This window comes from Maniola hyperantus, chromosome 1 (genome assembly GCF_902806685.2).
Source record: "Maniola hyperantus chromosome 1, iAphHyp1.2, whole genome shotgun sequence".
NCBI lineage: Eukaryota > Metazoa > Arthropoda > Insecta > Lepidoptera > Nymphalidae > Maniola > Maniola hyperantus.
Window position 1 is genome coordinate 6,306,442 of NC_048536.1, and position 15,994 is coordinate 6,322,435.

The window sequence follows — 15,994 nt, forward strand, 5'->3', positions numbered from 1 at the left end:
AAAGAGTATTGTTTTTTTTATTTTTTATTTTACGGCCCTGGAAAGAGTATTGTAATTTTTTTTTTTTTTTTTACGGCCCTGGATAACAGTTTTTTAAGGCCTATTGTAATTTGTAATCCCCGTGTAACACAGAACGCTAGCCACAGAGTATATTGAACGCTAGCGCTAGCTCCACATGTTGGCCCCAATGCTGGCCCTTGTTCGCCCAACAACGTGTGTATCGGGAAAATGTTGCCCTTTTCTGATGTAATAAATATCGACTGTTTTGTTTCCTATAAAATACCTATCGTAGGTACAAGAACATCCCTAGTGAAAAACGATTCTTTTTTGAAACTCTGCTTTGAAATAGTTAACTGACTTGACTAAATTGACAGAACTGCGCAACGGAATTTCAGAATTTATTGGAATTTAATAGAAAATAATTTCGTTTGATATAATTTTTGTAGAGGTAATTTAAATAAAATATCGTTAACATTATTAATTGTTTTATCAAAGAACGAAGTGGTTGGGTTAATTATTGTGATATCTGAGTGAACTGTTTTGGAACATTAGTTTTTCATAGAACCTTCGAAATTGTCGCAAAATCATAAACGTAGTGATTATATTCTCTTCGCAAAATCATGTCGGAATCTGTAGTCGAGAGCGGTATGATGTAAGTACCTTCTGATATCTAATTACCGACCTAATATGTTTTGTGGCTTTGTGCATAATATTATTTTGATTATGGTTTACATGCGGAAACAAATTTGTTTAAAGTGTAGGTACCAGAGGTACCTTTACATTATATCTTAATGACTCCTAATAATCAGGGCTACAGAGCACAAACCTGCATATACATGTAGGTAGGTAGGTAGTTCAACATAATAAAATTATGATAAGTTACTAATTTAATTAATAAGACACCATAGCCTTGCTAATTACATTTAGGTCTAGTTGCACGATAGGTGATTAAAGTTATATTGGGTTACTGTTTAACTTTAACTAAGTAGGTACCTATCACAAACAAAAACAAAAAAATGGGTTTCATAGTTTATGCAACCCACTTTGCTTTTATTGGTAGTTAAAATTTAGGTAAGTACCTAATATGATGATTGCAAATTGTTTATTTATCTGTTACCATTTGACTGGCCATCAGCACTCATTTTTGCACTTATAAAACTCAATTCAATTTGACCAAAGCAATTAAAAACTGGCTGGCATCCAAAGGCTATGAAGAAACAAAATATTTTAAAAATAAGAATATAGTTTGCGCGCGCGCCCACTCACACACACACACGCTCACACACATATATATACACACACGCATACAGAAAACACACACGTACACACACTCACGCTTATCTATAATTTTAGTATATTAGGTATAGTATTAGGTGAGGTATAATATTAGGTTAGTTTTTAGGAAACTTGTAACTGCCTTTCTGCAACACAGGTTTTTTCCTAGTGCAGAGGGTAGGAAACTCGTTCTCTTACCTATAATTTTAGTATAATATTAGATATAATATATTAAGTCCTTAGTTTTTAAAAAACTTGTAACTGCCTTCTGCAATACAGGGTTTTCCTAGTGCAGAGGGCAGAAAACTTGTTTCTCGTGTCTAAATTCTAAATTCTAAATTCAAAATAAATTATTCTTATTCTTATTCTTTATGCTTCTCACCCTGTTTGGAGCGGGTGCCAATTATTATCCACGCAAACCATCTAGGTACTCTTCATATTTTCTGTGACTCCACATTGGCACCTACTCCAAAAACTTATTGTAGAACTAGGTACGGTAAATTATTATACTTACAGGTAATATTCTGTAATAAATTTATTTACTTTTTATTTATTAGTGCTAGAGTTTTCATTTCTTGTTTTTTTTTTTACTTACTGATCCCTGTTACTTTCTTCGTGTGTATTTAGGTTTTTAAAAATCTAGGGGGAACTCTTTGATTTTCCGGGATAAAAAGTAGCCTATGTCACACTCCTGGTCCTTAACTATACCCATGCAAAAATCATGCATGTGATTGAAAGACAAACCAACAAACAAACACACTTCCGCATTTATAATATGGGTAGATCACATTATTTTAGTGGCACTATCAGAATAACAAAATTTTAGTACTACCTGCACTTAACAGTTCATAGAATAAGTAATCAGCTTAAATCGGTGAAAAGGTCCACTACCTTCAAAGGTCTTTCTCTGAACTTCCATGTGTTATTAATTATGCGTGCTCAAAAAAACCACCTGTTTAGTAAAATAAATGATCGCGAGTGATTTACTCATATTCATTGAGGAGTTCTTCTCCATATCCAAAAACATTCATCAGATCTTCACTTCTGAAATACAACCTACAAAACAAAAAAACGATCATCATAATCGATTCTCAATTGGCGTAGTCACATACCTAACAAACATACAAAAAAAAACCGGCCAAGTGCGAGTCAGGCTCGCGCAATGAGGGTTCCGTACTACAGTCGTATTTTTTCGACATTTTGCACGATAATTCAAAAACTATGATGCATAAAAATAAATAATATAGTCACTCCGAAAGTTGAAAATACTAATCATTAGTTCATGACCACAATTTAATTTTTTTGTGTGATCTAACCCTAAATTCACGGTTTTCAGATTTTTCCCCAAATGTCAGCTATAAGATCTACCTACCTGCCAAATTTCATGATTCTAGGTCAACGGAAAGTACCCTGTAGGTTTCTTGACCGACAGACAGACAGACAACAAAGTGATCCTATAAGGGTTCCGTTTTTCCTTTTGAGGTACGGAACCCTAAAAACATAAAATAAAATAAAAACATTTAAAATGAAATAAAATATTAAATAGGGGTTTGAAATTTGTCTCTTCCACGCGGACGAAGTCGCAAGCATATAAGCTAGTCAGCTATAAACTTTTGCAAACAAACTTAGTTTTACCGTCCAAAACAATGACATTCTAATAAGCAAGGACATCGCACTGGCGCGCATAACAAGGGACCAAGTAAGTGTGCTTATACTCGGTGTAAGCACACTTTCTTCATTAGTCGCATGTTGACTGCAAAGCTGTCAATATGCCTAAATGCGCGATCAAAAAGTGCCGAAATAATACGTTAACGACGCAGAAAAGAGTGGTGTGACTTACCACCGGTAAGTTTATTTTATTTACGTAAGATAACATGCGAAAAAGTGTAAAATCCTTAGTAAAACCATTGAAAACACTAGAAATATCTAAAATTATTTACAATGTTCCCATTCCTTTCTCTCACGCACATCGGAAAGAGACAGATGGAAGGGCGCGTCATGAATGTCGGAAAAACAAAACTGTGGAGTAGCTTTTTTTTGTTCAATGTAAAATCTATTGGCCATTATTGTATCACATTTATTTTATTATCTTTTGACGACCTCCGGTGCGCAGTGGTAGCGCGGTGGATTTGTATGACGAGGGTCCCGGGTTCGATTCCCGGCTGGGCCGATTGAGATTTTCTTAATTGGTTCAGGTCGGCTGGTGGGAGGCCTTTGGCCGTGGCTACTTACCACTCTACCGCCAAGCGATTTAACGTTCCGGTACGATGCCATATAGAAACATCTATAACGGGTGTGAATTTTACCCCACCCCTACAAGTTAGCCCGCTACTATCGTAGACTGTATCATCACTTTCCACCAGATGTGATTGCAATCTAGGGCTAGCTTGTAGTGAATAAAAAAACTTGCAAGTTTTCCCAGTTAAGAAAAACATATTACATGCTTCGAAGGTTATATTGTTTATCTTTATTTGGTTTTATTTTTCAGCTCCCTGTCAATTGTATGAAATTCTGAGTGACATTTGTTCGAGCACCTATCTTCAATACCCTGGCCGTGCTCCTCACCGAAATCCTCAATCATCAGCTCTATCCATATTTTCCTCCGAATCATTTTTTGTCCTCTATACGAAACAATCGGTAAAAAAAACATACAAAATTTTACAGAAGAGGTGATCAAATGAGTCAGTCAGTCAGTCAGTGAATCAGCACGAGCAGATATAGTATAATAGTTATATAGTAAAGATATAGTATAATAGTTTCATATTTACAAAAACGAAAAATCTCTCAAAGAAATAACAAAAATTAATAGTGCTACACTACTCCATTCCATTTTTTGTTCAAGTTTGCTTCTAAAATCACCTTATTCAGCTTCGAGTGCTTAATCGATTTACATTGCGGCTTAATCACTGAAGTTAGTTTACAGGACTTGAATGTTCGCGGGAATGTATAAATGGAGCAGTTGAAGCTAAATAGGGTGAATTTAGAAACGTGTGCCATGTCTGGGCTCTTGTGTTGTATGCCACGATGTGTCCATGCTTATTAGAATGTCATTGGTCCAAAATGATAGGGTTTTGTTTTTGAGATGGTAGAATAATTTAACAAAATAACTATTTATGTTCTTTCCAAGCTCTAAGGAACCTTCAGTGGGCGAATCTAGCTCACATCACTTGGCTCGTTTTAATTTTTAACCAACTTTGAACATTGATGCTGTTGTTTTTTATTTTTGTACTATACTGTACCTACTGTACTGTAATTAAAATCTTTTATAAGTATTTTTAGCTTTGATGAAAAATTAAAAGATGAGCCAGAGCCGGCCCAGAAGTGGAGCGTGGTACTACCAGTAGCGTGCACAGGGTTTGAAGTCAGGGTAGGCACTAGTTAATTAGGAGCCTGTTTACTGGTAGCTCATAATGAAAATATGCATTGAGCTATTACAACTGGGGTAAGCAGTGCATTTATGCCTCTATGACCTGCACGCCACTGGGTACTGCCGTACTCTTTCGTCGCGCGATTAGGTCTGCGTTACCACTTTCGAGAAAAGTTTGACCAAGAATTATTACTTCCTAGGTAGGTACTTCCACAGTTTGCCCTGTGTTTATAAAAAGTCAACTATTGTCATTTTGAAATGTTTAGGTATTGAATTTTAAGAAAATACAATTTTTGAAAAATGACTACGTTGCCACCGATTTAGCTTTAGCAGATTTTTTATAAAATATACTTACGTAATGAACTGTACTTGTAGTACTTGAGTCTTGATCTATACACTACTACATAATAATTGGGGCCCTACCGCGGTTGTTTGACAGCTACAATGTCACGATCGCAATCATCTCTGTTTGGTTAATGCTCGCTCACTATTGGCTAAAATGCATTGTTGCAACAAGAATTGCACAAATTCAGCCAATCAGAACAATTGAGATTGTAATAATGATTGATGCCGGTTTTAGACAATCGCCCTACTGGTATATGCCGTCTGTGCTGCGTTGGTGCCACGACGAGGACTCGTATTTGAAAATAACGTATAAAAGTCAAAAGATAAAATGCAAGCGAAGTGAATGCAAAATGTTGTTTAATTTGATGGAATAGCTGATGTTCGTCTGAACCGAGACGCCAACTATTGACACATTGGCAGTTGTGTATCTTGCTACTGACTTGCAAGGATCACCTGAAAACATGATCTTGTACTTCTTAATGTGTCTAGCGGATTCCAGCAACTCGCGAAACTTCGCCATTCAAGTCAATATTTGAACGCGAACTTCTAATGGTTCCTCAAATTATGTGCTTCCAACCCCACCCACTTGAGCTTCTCTAATTGTAGGAGAAAAATATAGTTCTTTAAAGTCAAAGTCAAATGATTTATTCAAAATAGGTAATAAATTACTCTTTCCGATTGTCAGTTGTTGGATTTGTGGTGATAATTATTTCGCAAACTTAAAACTAAAGCTACGAGGGTTCCAAACGCGCCCAAGTCTGAGAAGAGCCCACAACAAACTCAGCCGGGTATTCTTTTTATTATCACCACTTTACAAAATCATAAATTAAACTTATTAGAACTATCACAAAGCCATTAAGCAACTCATTCCCAAGCTTGCTTATCATTTAAAAAACCTTAGTGACCGATATCGGAATCGGTCACTCCGGTTTTTCTACAGATCTCCTCCGTCTCTTTAGTCAAGTGATTTGATCGCGGAGAGATACTCCGAACATGCATCTGTAATAACGTTGCTTAGTTGTTATAGAGCACCTTTTGCGTTGTAGGTATCGCATCCCGACTCGCGTCACATCCTGGTGCGGCGCTTTTGGTACCCCCATACCTCCAGACAGCCTGTTTGCCTGTCTCGCCTATTGTTCCTCCGCATTGAGTTCAATATGATGTTTCAGTAGTGTACTTATGAGGTGCCACTGAGATTGGGAATAGACCTGCAGTTTGCAGAGTTGTTTGTATTACGAAAATTGCCGCTTTTGAGATAGATTAGCGGAACAAAAGTAGGTAGGTCTAAAACTATTATAGCTCCAGAAATCGATTAAAGTAATTAATATTTTTTAATAGTTTTGTGGTTTGTAAAGTTATTTTTAATGGTAGATTGTAGTCTGGGTAGAAAAATATTTTGACGTTTTTCGGCTGATTTACATTGCTTTGTGAATTTCAATAGTAGGTACCTACCTAATTATGTAAAAAGTTAATAGACAGAGGGACGAAGACAGCACAAGTGAAAATTGGCTTAATAAAGACTTTAATAACTGAATAGACTATTCAGAAACCGGCCCATTCCTACAGTACCTACCTACCTATAGACGGTGTATAGATCAGTCTTCCGGGTCTAGGATGAGGGGATCCCTAAATCAAATACTGCAGTTTATTCACCTGTTTGTAAAGACCGTCAATTTTTAATAATTTCCATTCTAATTTCAAAAGCAATCATACATGTCGCACTCCTGTAAATAATTGCTTTTCATATATCGTATTCTGAAATTTAGAGCACCTTACCTACTTACTGATCAACTCGTATATCTATTTCTGTACAATGTGTAATGAACAGCATCCGTCTCCGCCCTTTGTGCGATTGTGTATTTACTCCCTCAACTATATTTATCTCTTTTCATCCTGACTGGCAGCTGGAGTGATAATGTTCTACCTTCGCATTTATACGAAGTTTCTCGAGAGTCCCCGATTTCTACCCGAACTGCGCCTGCCCTAATTTCAGTGTCCTCTCGGGTGCCGTCAAAACATCGACATCAACACAGCATCGTTTACTATTTCATTTGTTTACTTGTTAAACGCGCAAAATGTGATTGTAACTCTAATTTTATATTCCGTTTAATAATATAAACTCTCTTTTACCACATAATACTCATTAATATAATTTTAAATGTAGACTATACTAACTAAGATCAGTGATTTATTTATAGACGTGAAGATTGTGTTGTGATTTATAAGTCGTGGTCTTTTTATGATATTATAGTTACTGGGACATTAATTGTAACTTTTAGCTTTATTGCATGCATGTTGCACGTGTCTAAATGTTAATATGGCTACTTTACCTCGAATGAACACATCAAAACATGGGGCCAGCACTATATCTTCACCTTTTAGGTAATATAAATAGATATTTACACTCTATACCTTTAATATGTATTATAATTTATACGTCATTCAGTTATGTAGGTTTGAGCTACGTAAACGTGACATATTTATTACATTATGTATTGTATCATTTATTCATTAATAATAATTTATCAATTCTTAGTAGCTAGGTAGGTATTCACTTAGGTAAATAAGCGATAAGCTCTCTCAACATATACCTAAACTGTCACGATTTAAACGTAGTTGACAAAACAGTAATTAATACAATAGCACATTAGCATAATATAACTGTATAACTACCTACCTACCTACCTATTTTCGCGTGTTTTTCAAAATAATTACTTACTGTCCGTATAACATCTATCAATCATGCAGCACTTCTTGGCGGGTAGGCAGCTACTTATATTATGTACGAGCACGTCGGGAAATAGGTAATAATATTATTACACTTTACACTTTTATAGTTCTTGTCAGAACAGATATTATGATTTTAATACATAATATATTCACTATTTACTTAATTTTAGATCTATGTGTGTCTACGTCAAAATTCCTTTAAAACACTATTCATATAAGCTCGGAACAGGCAACAATCTTCCAAACATACAAACAATAAAACACACTTTCACATTTACAAAATTATAATTCTCATATATTACTTATAAATGAAATTACATCATACATATAACTCTCATACATATTAATTAAATTATTTACCTACTCAGTCTTATTCGAAATATTTTGTTTCACAAAGAACAATAAGCTTAATTTGCTGTCATCATCATCATGTTCAACCCATCGCCGGCTCACTACAGAGCATGGGTCTCCTCTCAGAGTAAGAAGGGTTTTGGCCATAGTCTACCACGCTGGTTATGTGCGGATTGGTAGATTTCACACATCTTTGAGAACTTTATGGAGAACTCTCAGGCATGCAGGTTTCCTCACGATGTTTTCCTTCACCGTTGTAGCAAGTGATATTTAATTAGTTATAAATTAAAACACACATAACTTCGAAAAGTTAGAGGTGCGTGCCCGGGATTGAACCCCCGACCTCCGAAAAGGCGGACGTCCTAACCACTATGATTCGCCAAAACAGACAAATCTGCTTGGTACAGTGCAGCATGCGATATACACCACCCACCCTCCTAGTAACAATCATGCAGAAAAGGTGCTGCAAAAGGTGGTGCTGGTTGTTACCATACAGATTTATCTGTTTTGGCGGATTGTAGCAAATGAAGCTTATTGTTTATAAGTAACTTAGCTTCTATACTTTTGTTTAATTTGGTTTACGATTGTAAAAAACTAAGCCGTAATCTTCAACACTGTCTCGTCTGTGGTCTCGTTGTATCTTGATTAAGACGTGTCAATAAAAAAATCGCCATTTCTCGAAAATTTAGTCTCACTAGCTGATGCCCGTGTGAGATTTATGGTAAAAAGAAGTTAAGACAGTGGGCTTTAATAGTGATGATAAATTAAATCCAATGATTACTTATGAAAGTTATCATTTATCAATTATTTGTCAGGTAAGGCCAAATACTAAGTAATTAAAAATCAAGCAAAGCATCTGCCGTATTATTTCAAAGTAAGAATCCTAATCATCTAAACAGGCTTCTATAGTAATTAGAAGCTAACAACCTAGTGTTTACTTTTATCTCAATGTATAAAATAAATAGCACAAGAGGGTAGGTGATAAATACAGAAGTAAAACCAACCAAGTCGAATAATAACTGAATTGTATTTGTTCAGCATTGATCTATTTATATTAAAATGAATCTACCACCCATTTCGCTAAGGTGTTTAGTCATGGAGAAGAAAGGGCAAAGAAACTCCATAACACACATCTTTTAAAACATTAGAACGTTGAGTAAAGTAGTAGGTACATATTTGGTACACAGTTACAACAGGTAACCTATAAAAGGCAAATGATTACATTACATTATAATACAATATAAGAATACTTAACTTCAGTAAGGTCCGCTGTGTTTGCTCTGGGCTGTCGATACAAGACTGTCCCCTCTCTGTCGAGGTAGGGTACTTTTATAACACTGCCATCGCAAACCAGGCGGATGTCGACTATCACATGATCTTAATATTAATCATTATTTATTTTAGGTTTGTTGACAAAAGGTATGTTGACACACCCAATTTACAATAATAAAATCAGTGACATTGATGGTGTACGTATTAATAATTTACAATAATAATAAGCGACTTAAATTGTCAGTTTACACAACATTATTATTTCACATAATAGCCAACTGTATGTTGACAATGGCTTAGTATAATGTCACTCTTAGTACATTGACATTGAATCCGGAAACGGAATAACGATTCTGTTTTAAATATCACAACAAATACTTATCTCGGACTCCCAAGTTTATGATTAGATGAATTTTAGCATAATAATTATGTATCCAATTTTATCGTAATATAACACCCGCGACTTCGTCCGCGTGGATTTAGGTTTTTGAAAATACCGTGGGAACTCTTTGATTTCTCGAGATAAAAAGCCTATGTCGCTCTCCTGATCTTTGATTATACCCATGCAAAAATCACGTCGGTCCGTTGCTCCGCTGGGACGTGATTGGAGGACAAACCAACAAACACACTTTCGCGTTTAAAATAGTAGGTAGTGATTCAAGATCATTTGACTGTTAGAACTTATTACGTAAGAGAATTGCAACACTGAGTCGTATGTCGACTATCACTAATTGAAGTCAAAAGGGTAGGTACTACCTAATAATGTTTTATAGTATAATTTCACCAGTATCAAGAAGTAGTAGCGGTGAATCAATAGATAGTAGCTATAAATTGCCTCCTTGAATAATTTTGAATTTGTTTGATCGACTTGCGCGGCACCAGCCTTGTGTTGATGGTACCCTCAGATTAATCTGACATGGTAAGTAGGTACTTACCTACTGTGTCAGAAACTTTCACGCAACAACAACTGTACAAACAACTCAATCGGATCAACGATACGCGATGGCATAGAATATGATAATCATTAAATTGATCGATTCTATTAATAAGTCGAAATTATCAGAATTAAATTTTATCATCTTGGGTCTCCCAAGATCCTGGTTCGGTTATTTCTCAGTACGCAAATGATTTATAATTTTTTGACAATTTTTCAGCACCAGCCCGCGCAAGCTACAGGAAATGACGTTGCCTTCTGACGGCCATGGTACGTACCTATGTATATGTTAAACTGACATACCTAGCTAGTATGTACGTAATGTTAAGAATAAATTATTTTGTAATAAATAGTAGGTAGTTATACTATTCATAGGCCATAGCTGTGATAGCCTTAGTGGTTAGGGTGCCATCCCTGGCATGCACCTCTAACTCATCGGAGTTATGTGCGCTTTAAGTAGGTAATTAAATATCACTTCCTTTAACGGTGAAAGAAAACATCGTGAGGAAACGTGCATGTTGGACGTGCGTCATGTGCAACTGAGAGTTCTCCATAATGTTCTCAAAGGTGTCTGAAGTCTGCCAATCCAAACATTACTTATTTGCATTGGGCTTTGAAATCGGTATTAACTATGTTACTTGCCAGCGCAGCGCAGCGCAGTGGAGAAGGCGGGTAGAAAGGCGCGAGGAGTGCAACGGATCGACGTGATTTTTTGCATGGATATGACATAGACTACTTCTATCCTGGAAAATCAGAGTGCCCGCAGGATTTTTAAAAATCGAAATCCACGCGGACGAAGTCGCAGGTATAAGTCCCGCAAATTGCTAATGCCCGTGGCCGCCATTTTAGTGACGTCAGCACTAGACTGAAGTTTTGAGCTGATAGTAGGTATATTTTTATCAAAATTACGTCATTTCGATGTTAATGAGACATGGTTCCATTCCAGCGCAATAGCAATTTGCGGGACTTATATCAAGTAGTTCGTAAATAATTTAAAATACACGGGGTCGCAGGACCACGGGAGCTAAATTCCCGTACTGTAATGAACTTGCGTTTTTGTGCATACACCTATAACATTGATATAATTTAATATCACTGTGTTTCTGGATTACGTTTCTTATTAAATTAAAATTTCGTATTATTGCAGATGTGACAACAGCTAGCGGCGTTAGCATGAAACAATTTGAAGAACAAATCAACAGCTTAAGAAAGGAAAATTTCCATTTAAAGCTAAGAATATATTTTCTGGAAGAAAAACTAGGAAGTGGAGCACCACCCGTTGTTCAAGTGAGTATGTTAATTGTTGTTGTGGATTAAAAGAATTCTACTTACAACACTGTTGATGTTGCTAACACGTTTGCACGTTTGGTGTTGTAGGGGTTATTGGAACATAATGTACGACTTCAAGTGGAAGTAGAAGAACTGAAGAGGCAGCTCAATGATAAACAGGAATTGCTGGCCGCAGCTGCAGAGGCAATTGACGTGTTGGAGAATCAGGTAAACATTCGATAGGTATTTGCGTTTCTTCAAGAAATCTTTCAAAGCTAAAAAGTAGTTTATACTTGAAACCCAAAACTCAAATATTGCGAATATATTACATACATTGTAATGAAATTAACATTAGATCTTCCTTATAATACATGTCATAAGTAGCCCTTAAAAATCGTAGCGAACAGGAAAAATCAAAGTCTTTTATTGAATTAGAGATCCTTACGAAAACTGTAATTGGGTATTACAGATCTCTTATTATTGAAAATAAAATACAGCCCATGTCACTCAGGAATAACGTAGCTTTCTACTGGTGAAAAAAAATTCAAAATCGTTCAGTAGTTCCAGAGATTATATCCTGCAAACAAACTTACAAACTTTACCTCTTTATAATTTTAGTATAGATGGATACCACTGTACACTTTATGATTGTAAATTGTTTAATTTGACAATTAAGTATGGAAGTAATGGTGATAATTAATTACGTAAACTTCAAATTATAAAGTTGCATGGGTTCCAAACGCACCCTAGTGTAAAAAGAAGCTCAAGAACAAATTCAGCCGAGTATTGGATAACATAAATTAAATTACAATTAGATGTTATGAATTTCATTAATTAATTTTATGGTTTTAAAGGGCTCGACTTCTACAGAAGCCGCAGATTTGTCAATTAACAACAGTATCGTAAGAAAAGAGACGAATGAGCCGTCTAAGGTTAGTAAAAAATAAGAAATCACAGTTTAATCATACACTTTTGACAGGCCAAGAGAATGGCACCGAGTGGAGTCGCAAGATGCGGACTGCGAGCGGCGAACGGATTGGATGGAGGCGACTCCGCGGCTCTTCTGGTAAACGTTACCACCCACTCGATGTCACCCTCTTGGTCCGTGCTCTACCTAACTCATCACTTTCTTCAATTTATTAAGGTTGCTGACCCCCAAACGGATGCCGTGGATGAAACGTGTCAATCAGAATCTGCCGCTGGGTAAATAGCTAACCATATTATTGATTTACTTTGTCAAAGTTACCAATATTTTTCTTAATGTTGTATTATTATTACTGTTTCAGTGATTACTTAGCTGTGACTGTAAACAATGAAAGTTTGGTAAGATTGTTCTTTCTAACTTAATTAATTCTCTAAATTGTATCTTATTCAACATAATATTATATATATGTATGTTTAATTATAGGATCAATTGACCCGACTCAAAAAGGAAAATCGTAAAGCCCTTCAAATGATAAAAGGGTGCATGAAGAAAATTCAACAACAGGACCAGGACATTAAAAAATTAAAATTGGTATGCTGTTAAATCTAAGTAAATTAATGAAGCGGTCACTATACATACCTACTTAATTAATATCAATGAGTAAAAATTATTTTCAGAATAAAGAGTTGACATACGCTCAAGTTAGTGATTCTCATATAGAAAATTATCAGGAGATATTAAAATGTAAAGATGAGCATATTAAGGACTTGGAGAACAAACTTCGACTATTACAGAATACTGTAGAAAACATACAAAATGATGATGAAACTGGGTTTGTTGAATACTTATATAGTGATTTATTTAAATACCAATTATAAATACATTATATCAATACTATAACGACTAAACATCCTTTTCAGGAACCTACAACAGCTCTTGACGAGACGTTTGCAGGGCTTGGCATATTTCTTAGACAAATTATTGTCCCACAAGTAAGAAATATTTTATGCTAATCTATGTACATCCACTATTTTTAGGGTTCTGTACCTCAAAAGGAAAAATGCAACCCTTTAGGATCACTTCATGAAAAAATCCGAAAACCGTCAATTTGTAATTACATTACCAAAAAAAGTTAAAATGTGTTCATGAACAAATATTAGTTCAAAGTAATTTTCAAAGTCAGATAACTATACCAAGATCTTATGAAAGTGCTTTACCTGTACATTCTAAAACAGATTCTTATTTATTTTGATATATCATGCAAAATTTCGAATTTACCTACCACAGATGCGTTCTCGGCGAAGAGAAGAAAAAACTGGCTGAGAGTATTTTAGAGCAAAGTTTGGCACTTCCTGTTGGCTTACAATTGGATGAAACGATGGCTCCAGCCGAGTTTTCTATGGATGAAAGTAATCTAGACATTTCACAGTCCATGAGAATAGAAGATTTAACATTGATGTTTGGACATCATCTAGCGTGTGGTTCTGATAACAACCACAATTCATTTAAGAAACAGCTAAGACATATTCCACAGGCAGACATTATATCGGAGTCTGAATGTTGGTCAGAACCTGACAGAAACGTTTCTTTAGCACGAGTCGGTCTGTGCGATACGGGGGTAGCCGCACGGGAATGTGTATCCGAAGCTAACCGATATCGCACCCGTCGCTCGCGGCTTTCCTATGGATCGCGTTCCGAGGATAATAAGCCTATACAAGAAAATGCCTTACTGGAACAAAATGACATATCTGCACTTAATCGGCAATTAGAGGAGGAAAAAAGAGAATTAACTAACAAATTGGACCAGGCAATTCAACAAATTAATGATCTTGTTAGTGAAAATGATGATCTGAAAGCTGCGTTGGACACCGAGCGTACGAACGCAACTGACACTAATAACCGTTTGGAAATTGTACAAGCTGCTTTGATCGCTCTGGAAAGGAAGCTCGCCGATAACGAACAACAAATTGTGTGCAATGTTCAGCTGGTGGAAAAACTGCGTGCAGAGAAACAAGAATTAGAATCTACGTTTATGGAAACGGAACGTTCACTCAGGCGAGCCGCGGACGAAGCGACCGTGCAAGCGTCCAAAGTGGCACTCGAGAGAGCACAGGTGCAACATGACAAGTTCCTAATCGAGAGAGAACTCGAGCAAACAAGGGAAAAGTTATCTGCAGCGATGGAAACCAATGCGCAGCTAGAGATTGAAGTGACCCGCAGAGTGGCAATGGAAGATGATGATAAAAATGTTGAGCCCCGTGAAGGCCTGCCAGCCGAAGAAGATCGATCTACGTCACCGGACCAGGGTATAGACAGCGATCGGCTGTCAAGCTTAGAACATAACGATGCTGTCAACTTATCACCTCGTAAGTCATTTTCTTCTTTCAGTTATTAGATTTAAAGAAAACACGAACGCTTATTTTCAACCGACATAAAAAAGTAGGAGGTTCTCAATTCGTCGGAATCTTTGTTTATTATTATGTATGTTCCGATTACTCGAAGACGCCTGGACAGACTTGGAAAATTATTTTTTTGTTTGAAAGAATATACTTCCGAAGGGGTCCCATATAAATTTGGTGAAGATCTGATGAACATCTTTGAAGATGGATAGTGGAACTTCTCAACGGATAAGAGTAAATTGCTCGCGAGCTTTTAACAATAGGTTTTTAACCAGGCATAGCATATTTTAATACATGGGGCCACTAAAAATTGTATTTATTATTCAATACCTTACCACAACCACTAAAAAATAAAAAAATATTTCATTTATTACAGAATATATTATGTATACAAGAGTTAATGTAGTTCTATAAATAATTTTTTTTGGAGCCGGTGCCAATTAGCCACATAAATCGTCTACCTACTCTTCATATTGTCTTATGACTCCACATTGACACGTCATTGGCACCAACTCCAAAAAATATTATTATAGAACTACATTAACAGCTCTTGCATAATAATATATTCGGTAATAAAATAAATTATTTTTTACTTTTTAGTGGTTGTGGTAAGTTTTAGGGGTAAGGTATTGAAGTCGTTTTTATTTTTAATAATTTATTTTTCTTTCTTTGTCTAGGATCCTTATATGAGGAAAATAAAACATTAAAACAAAAATTGTCAAGGACGAAAGCCACTTTAGCAGAAACTCTAATACAGCTCAACGCGTCCAATATGAGAAAAATGGGTGTACAACGAGCTATTTGTAGAGAAATCCACAAAACCCACGGAGTTTTGCGCCAAGTCCGAGGTCATGTCGAACATCAAAAGTAATATTTTGATATGCGTGCCGTTTAGTGTAGCCGTGTACTGACATTTTTTCTTCTATATTATTTTACTTAAAAGAATTGACATACTTATCAATAAATATTATTTTTCGATTAATCATTGAAGGTGCTTTATTTTATTTTCTCTTTATCTAGTGCTTAGTAGTAAGAAAAATATATTATGTATACCCCAGGTACAATACGCGTCAGAAAATAATGTACATCAGCATTTATAATGACATTTTGGCTTTGTAGAGCGTTGT

At 35.8% G+C, this 15,994-nt stretch overlaps 1 protein-coding gene across 3 annotated transcripts; it reads left to right on the forward strand.

Annotated features, from left to right (window-relative positions):
- The first annotated feature begins 340 nt into the window (after positions 1-340).
- On the forward strand, positions 341-15,852 carry LOC117983186 (centrosomin-like). 3 transcript variants are annotated; one of them, XM_034969681.2, is made up of 13 exons: positions 341-576; positions 611-652; positions 10,495-10,544; positions 11,422-11,561; positions 11,652-11,771; positions 12,398-12,475; positions 12,688-12,746; positions 12,830-12,866; positions 12,952-13,059; positions 13,146-13,300; positions 13,389-13,460; positions 13,756-14,834; positions 15,545-15,852. In XM_034969681.2, exons 2-13 carry the CDS (start codon positions 621-623, stop codon positions 15,736-15,738), a joined length of 2,124 nt encoding a protein of 707 aa, XP_034825572.1. In that variant the 5' UTR covers positions 341-576; positions 611-620; the 3' UTR covers positions 15,739-15,852. The 3 variants fall into 3 exon arrangements, with proteins under 3 accessions (XP_034825572.1, XP_034825560.1, XP_034825565.1); XM_034969674.2 differs by lacking the exons at positions 341-576; positions 611-652 and adding exons at positions 7,013-7,064; positions 7,267-7,369; XM_034969669.2 differs by lacking the exons at positions 341-576; positions 611-652 and adding an exon at positions 6,977-7,369.
- The last annotated feature ends 142 nt before the right edge of the window (positions 15,853-15,994 follow it).